General features: G+C 39.0%; 1 protein-coding gene across 1 annotated transcript in view; it reads right to left on the minus strand.

Annotated features, from left to right (window-relative positions):
• Positions 1-22,305, minus strand: part of LOC121442722 (copper-transporting ATPase 1) — a 62,841-nt gene that overhangs the window by 35,113 nt on the left and 5,423 nt on the right. Inside the window, exons 2-6 of the mRNA XM_041644327.1 lie at positions 9,145-9,634; positions 7,913-8,638; positions 6,709-6,888; positions 3,575-3,738; positions 378-539 (exon numbers count right to left, since the gene is read on the minus strand). Coding sequence (XP_041500261.1) covers positions 378-539; positions 3,575-3,738; positions 6,709-6,888; positions 7,913-8,638; positions 9,145-9,634 — 1,722 coding nt within the window. The remainder of the gene's footprint in view (positions 1-377; positions 540-3,574; positions 3,739-6,708; positions 6,889-7,912; positions 8,639-9,144; positions 9,635-22,305) is intronic.

A 22,305-nucleotide genomic window follows, 5' to 3' on the forward strand; every position in this document is an offset into this window, starting at 1 on the left:
CTTTGTTTTATTTTGTTTTGTTTTGCTTTAACAACAAATCATAACACATCTAGCATATGCTCTAATTTCATTGTGATTAAGTCTTCCTTATATTATAACATACTTTATGTCCATTTCCTAAATACTTTGATAGTTTCAGCTTAAGTCTGCTCACAATTTAATGATGCAAATGTATCTTTGTCTAAATTTCCCTGATGAAGGCCATGGTGTGGGTGGGGGACAAAATCAGACACACTTACACTAATGTTCTAATGTGAAATAGTCAAAGGGGTCAGAGTCTTTTCATTGTCTATATCTAATATAAATATAAACCAGATGTGATTCCAGGAAGTATTGGCTGGAAAGGTAAGACAGAAAAGCAAAGTCACGGCACTTACTTCAATGGTATGGATAATATCTCTGGGACCCATAATTTCTGGATCATATTTAATATGTGCTTTGTTGGTTGCCAAGGCCACAGAGCAGTAGAAGATCCCTTTGTGTTTTGTGAGAGTAGACTCGATTTTATGGACACACGAGGCACATGTCATTCCTCTTACCTGTTTAAAAACAAAGTCTTTGTTATTGGAACTATCCCTTTTCTTCAGTTCCAAAGGAGATAGCACTTCTAACTAAAAGGACTATCATAACACAGGATATCTGTACAATTAATATATTTTGATTTGATCATTAGAATCTTGAATTTTGTTTTTCTGAGGGACTGCCACCTCTTTTTTTTTTTTATTTTCAAGACAGGGTTTCTCCGTAGCTTTTTGGTTCCTGTCCTGGAACTAGCTCTTGTAGACCAAGCTGGCCTCGAACTCCGCCAGCCTCTCTGCCACCTCTTTTTTAAAATTATTTATTATGTCTACAATAATCTGTCTGTGTGTGTGTCTGCAGGCCAGAAGAGGGCACCAGACCTCATTACAGATGGTTGTGAGCCACCATGTGGTTGCCAGGAATTGAACTCAGGACCTTTGGAAGAGCAGGCAATGCTCTTAACCACTGAGCCATCTCTCTAGCCCTACCTCTGATGCATTCTCAGGGCTAATAAAAAGAACTGGGTCTGAAGACAACTGTACTAAGCTACACATATACTAAAAGACATGCTACATTGTCAGAGTAGGTTATTCAGTATATGTGAGTCATAGCTTATCTTGATAAAAACTTAATAAAGAAAAAAGAATTCTATTTTTGTTGTGTACGTATACGGTGTGCATGTGTATGTGTTTATGTGTGGAAAGTTGTGCATGCGCACGAGCGTGTATGTGTGTGTCTGTATATGTCTAAATACATACACATGGATGAAGGCCAGAGGGTCAAACTGGATATCTTACTTTATTACTCTACTTTATTCACTGGGATTAATGAAGCAGCATCTCTAGTTGAACACAAAATTCACTCTTTTCTGGCTTCCAAGGACACCCTAATACATGTGGCATATATTAAAGTGCATGCACACACAAATACAAATAAAACTTAAAAATTATGTTATGTGTATGGGTGTGTTTTGCCAACATATATCTTTGCATCACGTGTGTATGATGCCCTTGCAAGCCAGAAGAAGGTGCCAAATACCCTGTGATTAGAGTTACAGATGGTTGTGAGCCCTATGTAGGTGCTGAGGTTTAAACCTGGGTCCTCTAGAAGAGCAGCCAGTGTTCTTACCTGCTAAGCTATCTGGCCAGCCCACTTAGAAACTTCTGACTAAATAAGGGCTAGAGAGATGGTTCAACAGTTAAGAGCACTTGCTGATCTTACCAAAGACCCAAATGGGTTAACACAACTGCCTGTAATTCCAGTTCCAAAGAATATGACATCCTCTAATGGCCTCGTGAAGATACCTGCAGGCATGTTCAATATATACAGAAACACACACATATGTATAAATAAAAATATTTTAAGTAAGTAAAAAGTTAAGTAAATGCCTCTAAAATTCCTCCATAAAAGCAAGAAAAGGTTTTTAAATTGTCTTAACCAATTTGTTTTTCAACTTATAGATCTCCAGGAAGCATTTATTCAAAACCAAATCACGAATTTTGATAAAAACCAGCAAACTGTGTGGCATTACAATCTCTTGTATTCTCTTCTCTTCCTCTCCATTCTGTGGGAGGGAACTAAGAGTCCACAACGATGACGAAAAACAACAGTGTATCCACTGGACACCACAGAACAAAGAGCTCATTCAGAGCCTCCTTTCCAGAGAACTGAGCATTTCACCTATCAGATGGACCTTGGAAATAGCCCCTGCAAAAATGTCTGCCCTGACTGGATGGCTGGAATTCACTGAGCGCAAAAAAACTCCTTCCTGGAAAATATTTCTTAGCATGCAATGGTCTCATTATTTAGGGGAAATAGACACAAGCTCCCATTCCCAATCAAGAAGCTATTTCCAATTAACAACCATTCACAAAGAAAAAAACTAGATTCTTCAAGAGTCTCCGAGTATCCAAACCCCACTTAAGTGCAGGCCCCATGCCCAGCAGTAGATGGCCAAGACAAAACAAACTCAAAAGTAGTTTTGGAGATTTGTTGTCTCATATTGCTTTGTTTAGACTTTCTTTTTAACTTTGCTGATCTTTTTCTAGTATATTATGGTTTAGTACTTTGTGTTTTTATGGGTTTGTGTGTGTATGTATGCGTGTCTGTTTCTGTGTGTACAAGTTTATGCCCTTTTCATGCTCTTTATTAGTTTTTTGTTCTTTCATTCATTTTGTTTTATTCTTGCCTTTTCTATTTGCTTGTCTGTTTTCTTAAGAGAAAAAGGAGTTGGAAGGGTAGGAAGGATCTGGAAGCAAACAAGGGAGGGAAAACCATAATCAGAATATAATGTATACAGATAACTTTAATTTCAATAAAAATAAATATACTTTTGTTTTTCAATTTTTATTTTTATTTACTTCATTAGTTCTTTGGGAATTTCGTACAATGTATTTTGATAATATCAACCTCATCTCCCACAATTCTTCCTATATCCACACCCCCTACCCTACCCAACTTTTTGTGTCCTCTTGTTTAATTTTTTTAAACCCATCAGGTTCAATTTTTTTTCTTTACACTAGAGTTACTTTATACAAAGTTGGTTTATCTTTTTCTTTCATTTCCCTCCTTTCCCTTTCCTTGAGACAATGTTTCACTATGTAGTGCAGGCTGACCTCAAACTTCCAGGAATCCTCCTCTCTCTGCTTCCCAAATGCTGAAATTATGAGCATCCACAACCGCACCCCACTATTTTTAATGCATTTATTTACATATAATGTACGAGGATGACTTTCCAGAGTCAGCTGTCTCCTTTCACCATGTAGGTCACAAAGACAAACCTCTGGTCATCAGACTAATTGGCAAGCACCTTTACTGGCTGAGTCATCTTGCCAGGAGCCACACCTATTTTTTTGGTTTTTAAAAAGATAATAATTCCATTCCATGCTTGAAGACTGCCATTAAGTCAAAGCCTTCTATTTTTAAGTTTCCTTCATTTTTATTATGTGCCCTATTTTCCAAGGTTTTAGTTACCTATATCTATAACAATTTTTCTCTGAAAGCCTCTCCAAGTTTCTGTTAGAAATCTGTTAAACATACAAAAGTTCCTACTTACAACAAGTTCCAAAACGCCATCCCCTTCATCAGCATTTTCCATCACCATGGCTCCAAATCCAAGTTCTCGGATAAACTCTGCTATCATTGGGGGTTGAATAACAGCTGGGTTATATCTTACTTCTGCTTTGCCGGCCATCAGGGCCACAAGTACAGAATATATTCCTGGAAACATTAGTAAGAAAAACAATGCAGGTAATAAGTTTTACCAAAAACATAATGATGCTAAAACTACTTTTCATATATTTTAGTTGACTGCAAAAGTATTAAAGAAAATTTGAATAAATTTACTACTTAATTTTTTATACAAGTCTTAAACCGAAACAATTTCAAACTGTTTTCAAAGGAGGCCTTAGTTTCTTAAACTTATTCTACAAAGTTTAAAATATATATATTTATATATACATATATATGTAGAAGGGACAGCAACATGTTTCACCCTCACTGAGATTAAACTATTATCAATAACATTTGGCTCACCTGTTTTTGTTCAAGGAAGGGTCTCACTATGCAACCCTAACTGGCCTGGAACCTGCTATACAGACCAGGTTAGCCTTGAATTAGAACCCACAGAAACCTGCCTTCCTCTGTGCCCCAAGTGCTAGGATTAAAGATATGTACCACTACCCCCTGGATCATCCTGTTTTTTCTGAAACAGGGTTTCTCTGATGCTTTGGAGTCCATCCTGGAACTAGCTCTTGTAGATCAAGCTATCCTCTGCCTCCCAAGTGCTGGGATTAAAGGTGTGCACCACCACCGCCCAGCTCTATTTTATTTTTTACAGACAGAATCTTACTGTCACTCAAGCTAACATACAAGTCCTAGACACAAGCTGTCTTCCTGTCCCAGCCTATCAGATGGCCAGGAGCATAGGAGCCACAACAACTGGGTCTTGTTTATCTATATTCTTACTGATTGTACTCCTAGCCTTCTATCCAGATTATGTTGAAGCAAATCCCAAACACCCATTACTTTGCATACAAATATTTAAATATGAATCTCTAAAATCTCCTTACAAACAACCACAATAGGACAGGGAATGTAGTGGTAGAACAGCTGCTTAGTGTGTGTGAGTTTCAATCACACCTCACATAAACAACATCTTCACATGTAAAACAATATTCTTAAACCTATTAATTTAACAGTTTTGTGTCCAAATTAGGATCCAAATAAGAAAGATATATTACAATGAGATAAATTTATATCTTATAAAAAATACTTTTAGAAACTAATAAAACCGGGGCTGGGGATGCAGCTCAGTTGGTAAAGTGCTAGCCTAGAACACATGAGACTCTGAGTTGTAGCCCATAAAACTGGGCTTACATTTTTAGTTTTATAGGTACAAAATTATTCAGATGATCAGAGAAAATGTCTGTCTGAAGAGAAGTGGTGTGGTGCATGTCCTTAATCCCAGCACTCAGGAGGCAGACGCAGGCGGCTCTCTGTGAGTCGGACCTGGCCTGGTCTACAGAGTGAATTCTAGGCTAGCAAGGTCTACATAGTAAGATCCTGTCTTTAAAAAAATGACAGAGAAGAGTAATATAGATGATGCAGAATAAATCTTTGTGCTTCTGTTGAATATACTTAGTAGCCTGGTGAAAACAGAGTATAACTTTTCAAATTTCAAATAGCAGTTATTTTAATTTTAACAAATCTCTGAAGCATAACAAGAGCTCGTTCTAATCTTTTCCACCTCGGGGGTGGTACTGGACAATTGAACACAAACGTCTCAGAGGCTAGACACAGCCCACACACTGCCAATGAGCTGTGCTGTACCGTGAACTTTCACTCTTAGAACCTCTGGGCTTTTTAAGTAATGCAACACAGCCTTAATGAGGAGCCTAGTACTCCTTAGTTCCACAGGCTAAGGCCAACAGTTAAGAGGTGGTAAAAAGGACAACAGGGGTTAGCCAAGAGAATTAGCTTAACAAATTTTAAAATGGGGGCTGGTATTGTCACTTAATATCCAAGTATGTATTTAGCTTTCTCGAGGCCCCGAGAAACTAGCACTGACATTATCTCTTGAAAAGAAAATTTCTGTAGTACTTTTCAAACAGGAACTGTTCAAACTTCCTCTGCATTCATTTGCCTGTCAACATTCATTTGTTCCCTCCCTCCTTTCCTTCTTTCCTTTTCTTTTTTGAAATAGGATCTCACTATGTAGTGCTAGGTGTCCTGGACCTGGCTATGCAGACCAGGCTGACCTCAAATTCACAGAGATCTGTGTGCTTCTGCCATTCTTTTCCTTTTTAATGAATCACACAAAGCCTTGACTGCAGTCAGGAAAAGTGGGGGCTGAAATGAATATTGCACAAATAACCAAATGAAGGCACAATGAACCAAAGATATATGTCTTACATTTCACAAAATAATCTTCTAGTCTTATTATAAAAGATGATGTGCTAATTACACTTGAAATAATTTCCTCAATTTCCAAGACATGCTTGCCACATTAAACCTTACTTCCTTAACTAGCCCTTGTGAGTAACATCTATCGTCAAGACATCAAGGGTTAGGTCAGCACCAAACGTAAGACTTTGGTCTCATTAAACATAATCACATATCTATGCGGTTAACTAAGCTACTGTGCTATCCTGAAACGTCTATAAATATGAATGTAAATTTGAGCTAAAACAGCTGAGTGACTGAAGAAAAACTGTGGTGCTGATTTTTGAAGATTCTGTAACCTGAAGTGAAAAGACACGCTACTAAGCAACATGGACTTCCTACGACAAGGGAAGATCAGAGGTCAAACTGTTTCAAGAGACAAATATGGCTGGGCTCTGGTACTTTATATAGGTAAGACAATAGCTAACTCATATCATTATCACTTTTAAGGAAAACTTTAACAAAAAATGTAGTTTCTCATAGTCCATTATAGCCATGGTTCATAAAAGTAATGCTTTGCATTTCTTTTGGCTATAAAGTTTTCAGTAAATTTCATTGGCGCTAAAATGTGACCATAAGATAAAGGAAATAACACTAACAAAAACTACCAGAAATTCAGAGTTGTTCTGTGCATCGAGGATTTTCTTTACAAAGTCTTGGGAAGAATTATAAGTATGGATACAAAATACAAATGGGAAACAATCTGGAAATAAGTCCATAAAATTACAACACTTAAAAGTGTCTTACCTTCTTCTCGTCTTAGATTCCGCTCAATGTTTGCTACACAAGAAGCACAAGTCATTCCAGAGACCTGTATGTAACACTTGCTATGGACTGGTGTCATCACACTATCTGGCTCATTAGTTGAGGGCAAAAGTGGTGTTTCCAATGAGGGCTGAGCTATCACTACCAATGGCTCGTTTGTGTCTGGTGGGAAAAAAAAGGTTCTTTTCATTTGTGGTATTAATTACTCTCCGGCTGCCACGCTGTCATTGTCACATATGTCACAGTTCATGCCTCCAGACCTGGCAATCCATTCTTTAAAATCAGTAAATTCCTAAAAGCCCTCAACAAATACATTGTTATTACCCTTTCTCAGCAATGACTTTGAATTTCTTTACTGACCACCCAGGTACCAAGAAAATCTGACCCAAGTGAATATATAAAATTTTAATCATAATTTTTTTAAAGAAAAAAAAAAACAAAAACAAAACCCTTTAGTCATGTCAGATTCTTCTAGCCATTATCTCCAAACCCATCCCCAAGTAGAGACTAATTGGTTACCAGACAGTTCTTATGCTTGTGTCTAAGTGGAATTATCATGCTGGCAATTTGTACATTGACATTAAAAAACTTCTTCCTTATCTATGGGATATATTTTTCAGTGGGTGCATGAAAGTATCAATAGTACCGTCACCCTATGATGTGTGTGTATACACATATATATGTGATACAGTTTAATTTACAAATGAGGCATAGTAGGGGCTTAACAATTGACAATAAAACAGAATAATTATAACAATAAATGCACTGTTAATCATTGAGACATCTCTCTAACCTTCTCACATGGCTTTTTGTACAGTGTACCACATCCAGGTATAAACCACCATGTTTGGTCAGCCTTTAGCTTTTTAGGCTCATGATATCCTTACGCATTTTATACAACTGCCACAGGACTCATTTGTAAGAAGCGGAATTTCAGCCTGGTGTGGTGGTGCATGCCCTTAATCCTAGCATTAAGCAGGTAGAGACTAAGGAATCTCTGCGAGTTCAAGGCCAGTCAGGTTGATTTAGTTAGTTTCATATCAGCAAGGGCTACACAGTAAATCCCTATCTCAAAAAAGGTGGAATTTCAGTAACTGTGAATATTTTTTTGTTGCTAAATGCCAAATAAAGAAACAAAATAGGAATATAAAAATATTAGGGATATCAAAGAAAAAAATATAATTACCTGGCAAGATAGCATCAAATCCCATGTCTTCAATTGCTTCTCGCAAGGTTTCTGGAGAAGTTAGTAGAGGATCATATTCAACAGTCCCAGTACTATTTGCAAGGGAAACACGGATGGATTTTACACCTGGCTTTTTTGATATGACACCCTCTATAGACTGGACACAAGAATTACAAGTCATGCCATTAATGTTAATCACAGTTTCTTGGGTCAGAGGCTGGCTCACTATGTTCGAAGGCATCTTTTGAAGAGATGAACTGGAGGGAAAGCTGTAGGTATTTTCAACTTCATTTGCAATACTAACTCTGTATTGCCCTGGCGAAACAGCCTCTATTGCTTTTCTCAGCGTTTCTGGAGTGACTGAGCTTGCATTGTACTTTATAATGGCTGACCTATTCTCTAAAGAAACGACTATACTGCTTACATACTGGAGTGTAGATAAAGCACTTTCGATATTTGACACACATGATTTACAGTGCATGCCCTCTATGATGAATGTGGCTGTTGAATCACTGGGATAAGATGGGCTCTTCTGCTGTGATCCTTCTGGGGATTTGACTGATGTATTCTTCAGGCGCTCGACATCAATGGTTCCCAATTTGAGGTACTTGGGCTGCTTTTTTATGAAGGCTGGGAAGCCCACAGCTTCAATCTGCTTCTTTATTTCCTCTGCTGTGATCAGATGAGGCTGATAAACAATAGTAGCTTCTTGGTTGTCTAGGGACACTAAATAATAAATAGAAACATACTTAACTTAGTTATTCCTGGGCCACTTCACAATCAATTGCTGTTTCTCCCTCACTCTTCTCAATGCTTTTTCTTAAATACTTTTGTGGTTTTCAGAAAAAGGGACTGACATACATTGGAAACAAGCAAAAGACATGATCACTGCTCCTATGGTCTCCATATTTCTGGATCATCCCAGTAGCAATACATTAGAGGTAAAGAACACCCCAGGCAGCCTGTTGAGGAAGCCTAAACACCATAAATTGTTACTGCAGCTGCCTCTTCTACTAAAGTTCAAGACTCTCATAACCTTTCATTATAATCATTAACTTCACTAACATTAATCCTGAGAATATGCTACGCCTCCAACTTCAATGAAGCAGAAAGCAATTGCAGGCCCACGGATCGAAGCTCATGCTTGGGAAGAAAGCAAAAAGTATAAAGATCAAAACAGAAAAGAGCTTTACAAAACAAGCAAAAAAAAGAGGAGAGAGCAGATAAATTACCTTTAATTCGCTGAACACCTTGCAGCTTCCCAACTTTGCCTTCAATGGTGCTAGTGCAGGAATGGCAGGTCATCCCTTCCACTTTCATCTTCAGCATGACTTCTCCGCCCTGAGGCGTGCTGTGTTCGTCACATGCTCCTGACTTTTTCTCCTGACTTCCCACGTCTAAACTGAGGTCTGGGACCAGCTCCACAATCTGACTGGCACTCACTAGAGAAGGGATTATGGTTACTACTGCAGTTCTTTGCTGAGGGGAAATCGTAACACCAGTCACACCCTTGGTCTTCAGCAATGTGCTTTGGATATGGTCCCATGGCAGAGCCAGTGGAGCAGTGACAGTCAGAAACACAGTATTGGTTAAAACAGGGAGAGGGCTGGCATTGTGGAGAAGAGCATCAAAGCCCATGTCATCGATAGCTTCTTGGAGGGTCTTTGGAGTCTGAAGTTTAGGGTCAAAAATAATAGTTGCATTTTTTTCTTCCAGTGAAACCTTTTGGAAAGAAATTTCAGAAGTTAGTTTAGCTCAACTATATGACCTAGGAATTAAGAATAACAGGAATTGAGAAGGGGCAGTGGTGGCATAGGCCTTTAATTCCAGCATTTGGGAGGCAGAGGCAGGCAGATCTCTGTGAGTTCAAGGCCAGCCTGGTCTACAAAACGAGTTCCAGGACAGTCAAGGATATATAGTAAGACTCTTGGTTTTGTTTTTGTTTTTTTTTTTTAAAAAAAAAGGAAGAAGAAAAGGAAGAAGAATATCAATGATCAAGAACCAAGCCTTCCTGAGCCATCTCATATTCCAAGACTAGCTCCAGGACACTTAGTTCACACACTGGCCTTCCCTGATAAAGACCTCATCAAAGACCTCTTTTCTGCAGCAGATCAAGACTATTATAGAATGTCCACAACTGGTCAAAAATGCAGAGTACCAATACATACTCATCCCCAATTGATACATCTGCAACACAAATCCTACACCTGAAGCTCAAGGAATATTGCAAGAGAGGGCAGAAAGACCATAAGAGCCAAAAGACCAGGATATCTGCTAAGACATAGTGTCTTCTATGTATGACAAAGAAGATGAATCCATGAAACCACAACAAAATGATTGTCTAAACAAGACCTGCACAATGATAGTATCAGTGGAAAAAAAAATCTCACATAGTCCCACCCCTAGATGCAGAGATAAAGTCCAATAATGGTTGCTGAGAGATAGAGAAACAGTCTTCTCCAAATGGTGGTCATCCCTAAACATGAGTAATAGTAAACAGACTCAGTGGTGTGTGTGTGTGTGTGTGTGTGTGTGTGTGTAAACATGTAGCAATAATAATTAAAGAAATAAGAGGTCATAAATTTGAGAGTGAGTGGTGGGGGAACATAGGAGGAACTGAAGAGGGGGACAAAGGGGAAGAAATGAGGTAAATACCTGTACTCATGTGCAAAATTTTCAACAAAATAAATTTAAAAGTAAAATATGTTAGGAAAAGGATATCAATCACACCACATACAAGAAGGATGAAATAAATAACAGCACTAGAAACTAGTATTTACTCAACTATGTTTTCACCTTTACTACTCTTGCTGGAAAGAAACATAAAATGTTTTATCCACCCAAAACAATGTGTAGGCCTTCATAACTGTGGTACCAATCAGGTAATCAAACTATGTGCATTGACAAGCACACTCTAGAATCTCACCACAGAATACAGACTATACTTTCCTAATATATCTTTTCATAAATTACTGCAACATGTCACATTATACGGATTTAAAAGGTTCTACAAGAAATAGTACTACTACAGAAAATAAAAGGTAGGGTTGAGAGATGGCTCAGCAGTTCAGGGCATCCGCTATACAATCGTGACAACTGGAGCTCATATCCCAGCACCTGTATAACAATCTAGGTATCCAGCACACAGCTTTTAGCTCAGCAAAGAGTGGAGGAGAGACAGGAGGATGGTTGGGCTTGCTGGCTTCCATAGCTGAGAAAAATGTAAGAAGGAACTTGCCTCAAAAGGAAAGGGGAGAATGTAGTAGATGAGATGATAAGCACCCATGAGCTCTCACATCCATGTCTATAAAGAAAAAAAAACCTTTTACAATATAAAATGCAAGTTAATATAAAGTCCACTCCTTTAAAAATATTAATTAAAGGGTGGAGGTATAACTCAGTGACAGAGTGGATGCTTTGCATGCACAAGACCCTGGATATAATGCCCTAGATGTAATTCTCAATAAACACACACATACACAGAGGCTGGGCATAAGCACCATTGCCTTCCAGGGTTTTCAGAAGTAGGAAAGTTCCTTGTAGCAGTAATAAGTTATCAAAGTAAAGTTATCAAAGTATAAGTAAACAAAGAACAGCTAACATTTACTAAGTACTTGTTATGTGTGCCAGGAAATGGGATTCTTAGGTCACAAAGCTGAACATGCCACACTCACATGGATCAACACTAGGACAGAGAATATAGAAGGTGGCTAACCATTGGTCCCTGACATTACATCTCAGAAAAGGCTCCTTGGAGAAAATAATGCCTATTAAAGGACAAAGGGATTCATCACATATGAAGAAACTGCAAACAAATGGAAGCACAAAGGTAGAAAAATATGAAGCCTAGAAATGAAAGGATTGCTCTATTATGGGGTCTTACGTCAATAATAGTTTATAATCTACCTTAATGGTAGTAGAGTGTCATGAAAAAGTTACACAGGGGAACGTCATGAGATCTCTATCTTAAACAATCAGTGCATAGAAGATGATGGGCTGGTTGGAGAGATACCAATTAAGAAACTACTCCAATTGCAACAACAACATAACACAGGCTCTGAATTAAGGCATGTGCATGAGAAAAAAGGGAACAGAAGCTGCTCCAAGACATGCTTATCACAGGGAGACCCAGCAACAAATTGAACCAGGGTCCTCTACAAGAGTAGCAGATACTCTTACTGATTCATTTTTCCAGCTTCACACTTTATTTTTATTTGTGTATATGTGTTTTTTCCTACATGTATATCTGTGCACCATGTGTATGCTTAGTGTCCATGGAGGCCAGAAGATGATGTTGGGTCCCCTGGAACTAAAGTTATAGATGGCTGTTAACTATAGTATAGGTGCTGGGAATTGAACCCTAGTTCTCTGAAAGAGAATTATGTCATCCAGGCTGTACTATAATTTGTGCTATGCCTTGAAATATAACACGACTATAGGCTGACCTTGACCTCACAATCTTCCCACCTCATACCCTGAATGCAGGAAGTATAGGAGTGCATCTCGTTGTGTGGCTTTAATTTTTCTTCTTCTCATGGAAAATACTATATGGCATAATCTAAAACCAATATAAATTATTTTCCCATTTCTGTTGATCATTTATGCTAGTGCTCTCTTCCACAAAAAGCTACCTGGCTAGAGTTATCTGAGCCTTAAAACCTCCATGCCATGATCATATTTCAAGTTTTTATCAAACTTATTGTTGTCAGTTACAAAGCTAAAGGAAGAAATAAAAAATGAAGTTCATTAAAATAAGCAAAAGGGGGCATCTTAGTGGTTAAAAGCACTGTCTGCTCTCTCAGAAGATCTGGGTTTGATACCCAGAACCAAAATGATAGCTAACATTCACATGGCCAAAACACCCATACACATTTATAAAAATCTAAAAGAATTCACCTATTGTAGACTCCGTGACCCTTATTTATGGCTAGAAACCAATTATGAGTGAGTACATCCCATGTTCATCTTTTTGGGTCTGGGATACCTCACTCAGGATAGTGTTTTCTATTTCCATCCATTTGCATGCAAAATTCGAGAAGTCATTGTTTTTTACCGCTGCGTAGTACTCTAATGTGTATATATTCCATACTTTCTTCATCCATTCTTCCATTGAAGGGCATCTAGGTTGTTTCCAGGTTCTGGCTATTACAAATAATACTGCTATGAACATAGTTGAACAAATGCTTTTGTCATATGATAGGGCATCTCTTGGGTATATTCCCAAGAGTGGTATTGCTGGGTTCAGGGGTAGGTTGATCCCGAATTTCCTGAGAAACCAAAACACTGACTTCCACAGTGGTTGCACAAGATTGCATTCCCACCAGCAATGGATGAGGGTACCCCTTCCTCCACAGCCTCTCCAGCAAAGGCTATCCTTGGTGTTTTTGACTTTAGTCATTCTGACAGGTGTAAGATGATATCTCAAAGTTGTTTTGATTTGCATTTCCCTGATTGCTAAGGAAGTTGAGCACGACCTTAAGTGTCTTTTGGCCACTTGAACTTCTTCTGTTGAGAATTCTCTGTTCAGTTCAGTGCCCCATTTTTTAATTGGGTTAATTAGCATTTTAAAGTCTAGTTTCTTGAGTTCTCTATATATTTTGGAGATCAGACAGAGACCCACACTGGAGCACTGGACTGAGCTCCCAAGGTCCCAATGAGGAGCAGAAGGAGGGAGAACATGAGCAAAGAAGTCGGGACCACGAGGGGTGCACCCACCCACTGAGACAGTGGAGCTGATCTATTGGGAGCTCACCAAGGCCAGCTGGACTGTGACTGAAAAAGCATCGGATAAAACTGGACTCTCTGAACATGGCGAACAATGAGGGCTGATGAGACGCAAAGGACAATGGCACGGAGTTTTGATCCTGCTTAATGTGCTGGATTTGTGGGAGCCTAGCCAGTTTGGAGGTTCACCTTCCTAGATATGGACGGAGGGGGGAGGACCTAGGACTTACCACAGGGCAGAAAACCCTGACTGCTCTTTGGACTGGAGAGGGAGGGGGAAAGGAGTGGGGGAGGGGGAGAAAGGTGGGAGGAGGGGGAGAAGGGTGGGAGGAGGGGGAGGGAAATGGGAGGCTGGGAGGAGGTGGAAACTTGTGTTTTTTTTTTTTTACTCCTTTTCTCAATTAAAAAAAAATCTAAAAGAAAGTCTAGTTTCTTGAGTTCTCTATATATTTTGGAGATCAGACCTTTGTCTGTTGCGGGGTTGGTGAAGATCTTCTCCCAGTCAGTGGGTTGCCTTTTTGTCTTAGTGACAGTGTCCTTTGCTTTACAGAAGCTTCTCAGTTTCAGGAGGTCCCATTTATTCAATGTTGCCCTTAATGTCTGTGCTGCTTTTAATCTCACTTGCCTGAGGTCCATGGCATTCTGATTGAGGAAACAGATGTGACTGCAGTTCCATAGTAGTATATTTGCTTAGTCTGCAAGGACCTAGGATAATCCTGAGTGTTGCAAAGAAAAGGCTAAAGGAGAAGAGGGAAAATAGATCACTGGTTGTCAGGGCCTATACAAAAGCCTTAGGCAGTACAGGTAGTTTTCAGGGGTGGGGGGTGGGGGTGGTTGTGGTGAATGAATCTGCACATGTATTTCTGCTAGCTGCTACATGGGGCAGAAACCTTCAGGGGTAAACTGCTATATTAACACCCCTTCCAACAGTTCTTTCTCGTTCTTTTTTTTTTTCTTTCTCGTTCTTTTCAGCTAAAACTTTACGATACAAATTGAACACGCCCAGAAGCATTCCTTCTCCTGATTTTTAGAACATGTGCTCCACTACTTTAGGCTAATCATGCCCCAAACTTTGCCTATTATATATCCTTTTTAAATTGACCTTAAACTCATCATAATCAGGATTGTACTACTTAGCTGAGCATGCTTAACAATGGGCCAACCCCTGAATGAAAATATGCAGGCTTCCTGAATAAAAAGCCTCACGCTTCCTTGGTAAGCACTACTTTGGAAATAATTACCCCATCACCTTCCCTGCTGTAGGTAATAAATCTTTCCTCACTCCTTTATATTTAGCTGTGCTTGTTTTAGCTTTTGTACCCAAGCAAATGGGAACCTAGTCTATTTGATTACAGTCACAAAATGTAAATGTACATTTACAAAAATAACATGTTTTAACATTCACAATCAATAACACTCACAAAAGTAAAAATGCCTAGCAAGTGCAAAACTCTGATTTTAATGCAAAAAATAAGAAAAATTCTAATTATTATACACCTAAAAAGGACCAATGTTGTTAAATGACAATTTTTTAGGCAGGGTATATCTATGGCTCACACCCATTTCAAGCTCCAAATGTTCCCTCCTCAGCCTTCTGAATGCAGGAATTACAGGTATGTGCCTCCACATCTGGTTCTACGTGAAAATTTCTTAAAATCAAAAATTCAAATAAGGTTAAAAATTCAGTAACTCAGCTTCCCTCCCTATAACTGAAATGCTTACAATGGGTAGTGCCTATGATATCATATATAAAACATTTCTATCACTGATGAAGATTCTGGCACAGCCCTATTGTGGGGACTACTGCATATAAGTTTCATTACATCATAGCTAATATATCCTTTTAAATGTTTTGTTACATTTTTTGCTTATGGGTCAGGGGGTCTAAATAGTGAGTTTGAGGCCACCCTGGACTTCATAAAACCGTGTCTCAAATAACAATAATAAATAAAAAGTAGTATTTCAAAAAAGTGGTATTTCCCCATATTATTCATTCTGCAGATGAGGAAGACATGCTCTTATTTAGTTACTTCTATTTCTATATTTTAAAGCTAGATGAGCATGCTTAGCACAAATCACTTTGGGGTATGAGCACTCAACTTATAATGAAAAGACTTTAGAAACCTCAAGTATCAAAGGAAACAAAACTCACAACCCCTTATTTTCTTTTAAGAAGAAAGCCACGTGGAGCTCAGAATCATCAAGGACAGTACTGAGTGCCAAAACCTTGGGTAGGAAGCTAAGCTGGTATTTATTTACCTAACAAATATTTACTGAGTGTCCATTATGTGCCTGGCATTGTACTGGCTGTTAGAGATACAATAGTGAGGCAAGCCAGGCAAGGCTGTGCAGAGATGGAAATTGCTGGTAGCAGTGTGATTCTTTGTCTGAGCAGCTCTCCTTTCACATGCTCCCCTCATCCCTAAATCATCACCTCCAACTCCCCACACTGTTCCAACGTTTCTACATCATTTTTCATTAGGAATCAATGCTGTCATTTTATTCTTAGAGAAACCATTTTCCATTATTTCAAGAGTCCCTCTGAACGTAATCAGAACAGCCTACAGATCATGAGCGCAGGAAGCACTGAAGACAGAAGAGTATAAACTAGTTAGCAGAAGACGGCAGTGGGAGAGAAGAACAGGAAGTAAACTAATGGCACCCTGTGATCTTAGCAACAGCAGGTGTGCCAGCGCCCACCTATAATCTGAGCACTCAGGAAGTGTTTGCCAACAGGAAGGTCAGAGCTCCAAGGCCATCTTAAAATACATGCTACACAAACACACCTCCACCACCACAACCATAATGTAGAGAGGTTGCTAGCTGTTCACATAATTTATATTAGTGCTTATAATTTTCTGTGTCTCTTGAAATGTTAAACATGAAATCCAGACACTTGAGAGGCTAAAGAAGAAGGATCAATGCAGGTTTGAGTCTAACCTGGAATACACAGTGAGTCCCAGGTCCAGGTCAATCTCGGTTTTACACAGTGAAACTCCATTCAAAAAGGGAGGAGACAACCCAGATGTAGCATATTTCTCTACATAAAACATCTATGTAAAATGTATAAATATGTGGTTTGTATCTTCTATTCTTAGACAATATAAAATGTGAAAACCTTGGAAGAATCATCCCACCTCTCAGTTTCCTGAGAAGACCAGAGAAAATATTCCTTTTTAGCTCTACTTTTCTGTAAGAGTTTAAAATTGTGCCAGCAAGATGGATTAGTGGATAAAGGCTCTTACCACCAAGTCTAACAACCTGAGTTTCAGTCTCAGGATCCATATTATGAAAGGAGAGAACCAAATCCAACAAGTTATCTTCTATAATATCCTTGCATGTGTGTCACACACACACACACACACACACACACACACTCGCTCACACACAGGATGGAAGGAAGGCAGCCAGGCAGGCAGACTGGATGGCTGGCTAGCTTTAAGAAGCTAAAAATTTGAGCTGGAGAGATGGCTCAGCAGTTAAGAAGACTGGCTGCTCTTCCAAAGGACCTGGGTTCAATTCCTAGCACTTACCTGGCAGCTCATAACTGTCTATAAGTCCAAAGTCTTGATACCCTAACATAGAAATACATGTAGACAAAACACCAATACAAATAAAAATAATTTTTAAAAAAGCTTTAAAACTGGGACCAGAGGGTTGAGCGGTTGAGAGCACTGTCTGCTCTTGCAAAGGACTCAGGTTTGATTCCCAGAACCCAAGTGGTGGCTTACAACTCTTTGTAACTCCAGTTTCAAGTGATCTGATGCTCTTTTCTGGCTTCACTGGGCACCAGACAAGCATGTGGTGCATATGCACACATAGACAAATCACCCAATCACATAAAATAAATAAAAGTGTTCCCACAAAATTCCAATGTTTCAAAGCCAACAAGGAGGATGTAGTTGGACTTTCCTTTAGGCTCACAAATATGTGGAGATTTATTGTTAGCTATGAAAGTTTGGCCTTAGCTTAGGCTTGTTCCACTAGCTCTTATAACTTACATAAACCCATTTATTTTCATGTACATTCTGTTCTCTTTACATTGGCAATGTTGTTTCCTCTGCATCTGGCAGGCGACTCTGCCTTTCTTCTTCACAGAGTCCTCTCTGTTCCCGGAAGTCCTGCCTAGCTATTGACCATTCAGCTCTTTATTAAACCAATCAGAAGGTGCCTTGGCAAAAACACATCTTCACAGTGTAAACAAATAATCCAGAATTGAAGGGTCCTAGGTAACTAGTTTGTAAAAGCAGAGCCATCATAATTAAGATTAGGATCCTTATAAACAAGGACCCAGAGAACTCATATGAAGAGTCAGTCATGTGAGGATATAGTAAGTTTGTGGTGAGACTAGGCTACATACGGAAATCCTGTAAACAACAACAACAACAATAATAATAGCAGCAAGACATGGTGGCACATGCCTGTAAATTCAGTACCTGAGAAGCTCAGGCAGGAAGATTCTGAGTTCTAGTTCAACCTGGGTTATATAGCTATATGCATATAGAATGAGACCCTGTCTAAAAATGAATAGATACATGAAATAATTTTCTTATACATAAGTCACTTTGTGGTATTTTCCTATAGAAGCTTGAACAGACTAAGGCAAAGGTGTTCCAGTACCATGAAAGCTAAATCAACCACCCAGGATGCTTAGGGGGAAAATGAAAGAGGTTTCAAATGCAAATGTATATAATTCCATAATCTACAAATGGTTAAGATACATAAGCTCCATCTTAATGAAAACTAAAATTCTATGCTTGTAATTTGTAGCAACATATGGCTTATATATATAAACAACTGAAAAACATGAAATATTTCTAGTGTTAGAATAAAAGTTTAGTTACATGTCTATTTTTCCTCCTCACATTTCACATCATCACGTTTTTGAGACAGTGTTTCATGGAGCACAGACCAGTTTTTCTTTCTTTTTTTTGTTTATTTGTTTTTTGTTGTTGTTATTTTGTTTTGTTTTGTTTTTTGAGACAGGGTTTCTCTGTAGCTTTAGAATCTGTCCTGGAACTAGCTCTTGTAGACCAGGCTGGCATCGAACTCACAGGGATCTGCCTCCCTCTGCCTCCAGAGTGCTGCCCTTAAAGGTGTGTGCTACCACCATCCAGCTCCAAACCAGTTCCTAAACTCACTTTGTGGCTAAGGATACCTTGAACTCCTGATTCTCCGCCCTCTACTTCCTAGTGCTGGAGATAGATTCAAAGACAAAGAGAACCTCTAAATGGTTTACAGTGTGTTTAAAAATATATGTAGGCTTGGGAGAGAAAAGAAAAAAAGGATAAAGTCCTTAAAATAAAAAAAGAAAGAGAGTGGTTGAGTGTGGTGGCACACACTTTTAATCCCAATTCTTGGGAGGCAGAGGCAGACAGATCTCTGTGAGTTCAAAGTGCAGGTGGCACACACCTTTAATCCCAGCACTTTGAAGGCAGAGGCAGGAAGATCTCTGTGAGTTCAAGGTCAACCCTGGTCTACAGAGTGAGTGCTAGGAGAGCCAAAGACACACAGAGAAACCTAGTCTCAAAAAGTCAGAAATTAAAAATGAAAATAAAAGATATAGAATTTAAAATAAAGCCATGCACAAATGAAAAACACAGAGAGTCTGGATACTGTATGTTATTGTATTGTCTTTAAGTTGTTTGATGGCTGAGGAAAAAGCAAAAGCTGCTAAAAGATATTTGATTATAAATGCTGCTGAATTAATCCAAAATATATATTTTGAAAATGCCGTGACTTCAAAATTTAAGTCAAAAGGTATATTACTTTGGAGGAGAGGTTTTTCTTTTGTTTCCATAGAAAATGAGAGGCTTTGGAACCATTCCGAGCTAAGAAAAATCAGGTTTGATCAAGGAAGACCCCCTGAAGAATCTCCAATAGGAGCAAATGGTCTAGATGATCCAACATTTCAGAGGACCTCTGTTGGAGTTTCCTCTGAGTTCTGCATCCAGAACAGTTTCAAGACTGCTGGCTGCAAGGATCAAGCCTCACAGAATATTCCATTCAGGACTTGACCATAATTGAAAATTTTCTTTAGGCCACCATAAGATTATCAGTGCCCCCAATCAGCAGGAAGTAGCTTGGAAAACTATGCCCACATTCTCAAAAAGTGGATTAAGGATGTTTGCCTTTGTTTAGAATGTTGGTTACAAGTTGCTATGGATAATGGTCAGGAGAAAAGCTAACCAAAGGAGATTCGATTCAGAGTTCTTGTTGTTGTTGTTGTTGTTGTTGTTGTTTGTGGTACACAGGTCTTTTATCCTGTCACTTGTATTATTTTTAATAAAACACTGATTGGCCAGGAAGGAAGGAGAGGCAGGGCAACAAGAACAGGAGAATTCTGGGAAGAGGAGAGACTCAGTCTGCAGTCAACACAGAGGAACCCAGACATAGAAGAAGCAAGATGAGACTGCCTCGCCAAAAAAGGTACCAAGCCACATGGCTAACACAGACAAGAATTATGGGCTAATATAAGTTATAAGAGTTAATAAGAAGCCTGAACTAATAGGCCAAACAGTTTTTAACTAATGTAGGCCTCTGTGTATTTCTTTGGGACTCAACGACTGTGGGACTGGGTGGGGCAGAAACCTCAGTCAACATGAGAGGATGCCCAAACTGGCCTTGCCCTATAGTCAGATTGCTGAATATCTTAAATATCATTCATCATAGAACCTTCATCCAGCAACTGATGGAAACAGAGGCAGAGACCTGCATCAGAGCACTGGACTGAGTCCCCAAAGTCCATTTGACGAGTGGGAGGAGTGAGAATATGAGCAAAAGGTCAAGACCATGATGAATATACCCACTGAAACAGTCTACCTAAGCTAATAGAAGCTCACCAACACCAGACAGACAGGGAAGGAAACAGCATAGGACCACACTAGTCCCTCTGAATGTGGTTGACAGTTGCATGGCTGGGGCAAACTGAGGGGGCCACTGGCAGTGGCACTAGGATTTATTCCTACTGCTTATACTGGCTTTTTGGGAACTTATTCTCTTTGGATGGATACCTTGCTCAGCCTTGATATAATAGGAGTTTCCCCAAAGCAATGTGCCTTGCCTCTCTGAGGATTGGATAGGGAATGCAGTTGCGGGTAGGTGTATAGAAAGGGAGGAGAGGAGGAAGTGGAAACTTGGATTGGTATATATAATGAAAAAAGATAGTTTGCTTTCTTTTTTAGAAAAATAGATTTTTAAAAAATGTCATTTATCAATATAATCTATATTATGACTTGCTGAAAAGCATGTATATTATTTAAGAGTAATGCTGGATGCTTGTCCTTTAATATATGACACTGAAAACTGAAATATAACAAGATTAAAGCTCTAGTAATATTTATCCAGGGGACAGAGCTGTAGTTCTGTGATGAAGTGTATATGTATATTTAGCATATGAAAGTCCCTAAATTCAATCCCCAGCTTGCCTATTAGACCAATCAAAAGAAAGGTTACCATTTACAACTATTCAGTCAATTATGAGACTGTAAAAGACAGTTCTTAAAACTACAACAATAATCCAAAAGATGTATAAATATTCAAATAGTTTAAGATGAAAGAGACAGAGATTTCATAGATTTATAAAAAAAATATTAACAGTACTTTTCACAAACTAAGCTACTTTTAAATTGAGTGCTTTGTCAAATCCCATTCTAACAGATTTCAACTGCTTCAGAAATGTACAAGCAATATATAATTATTCATATAAAATTCAAATGCAGCAGTATAAAAGGGAAATACTAAAATACCTCTCTATACTATTTCTCCACTGCTAGGTTTTTATCTTGGATTTCATCTTTCTTTGATCCTTGAAATACAGTTCAGAAACCTAATCTTCTTTGAATAACTAACAGTGTCTTCATGACGTGTGCTTGCTCATTAGTATTTATTTTTTAAGATTTATTTATTTTTTATTTTATGTGGCTGTTGGCCTGTATTATATGTGTGTGCTTTATATGTATGTCTGATGCCTACAGAGGCCAGAAGACAGCATCAGACCCCCTGCCCCTGGAATTACAGATGACTGTGATCTGCCATGTGGGCGCTGGGAACTGAATCCTGGTCCTCTACAAGAACAGCAGGTACTCTTTAACTGCTGAGCTATTTCTATAGCTGTTATGATCTACTGGCCTGGCCTGTCACCTGGGTAGCAGGTACTCTTTAACTGCTGAGCTATTTCTATAGCTGTTATGATCTACTGGCCTGGCCTGTCACCTGGGTAACTTGTCCCTTTAAGAGACAACTCTCAGCCCTCCTGTTCTGAGGAGACAAGCTATCTCTCACCTCCTCCAGCCTGAGCTCTCTCTCTTTCAGACCCTCTTCGGAAGAGGTGGCTACTGCCTCTTTCTCTTTCCCTCTTTCCCTCCCTCCCTCCTCCTTCCTCCTTCTCTCTCTCTCTCTCTCTCTCTCTCTCTCTCCCTTCTTCTCTTCTCCCCACTTTTCCCCTTTCCCCTTCCCTTTCCCCTCCATAACCCACTAAATAAACTCTATACCCAAATTCTCTGTATGGCATATATGTCTGTCTCCCACCTACCACAGTCTCCCACCCGCCAAGGGGACCTGCTGAGACCTCTGGCGACCCACTGCTGCTCCACCCTTCCTATCTTTAAAAAAGAATAACAATAGTCCCTAGTCACTAATAGTTATAATAATCAAAATTCTCTTTTATC

Source organism: Microtus oregoni, unplaced genomic scaffold (genome assembly GCF_018167655.1).
Source record: "Microtus oregoni isolate MIOR12 unplaced genomic scaffold, Mior012 000094F_ref0000399, whole genome shotgun sequence".
Taxonomy (NCBI): domain Eukaryota; kingdom Metazoa; phylum Chordata; class Mammalia; order Rodentia; family Cricetidae; genus Microtus; species Microtus oregoni.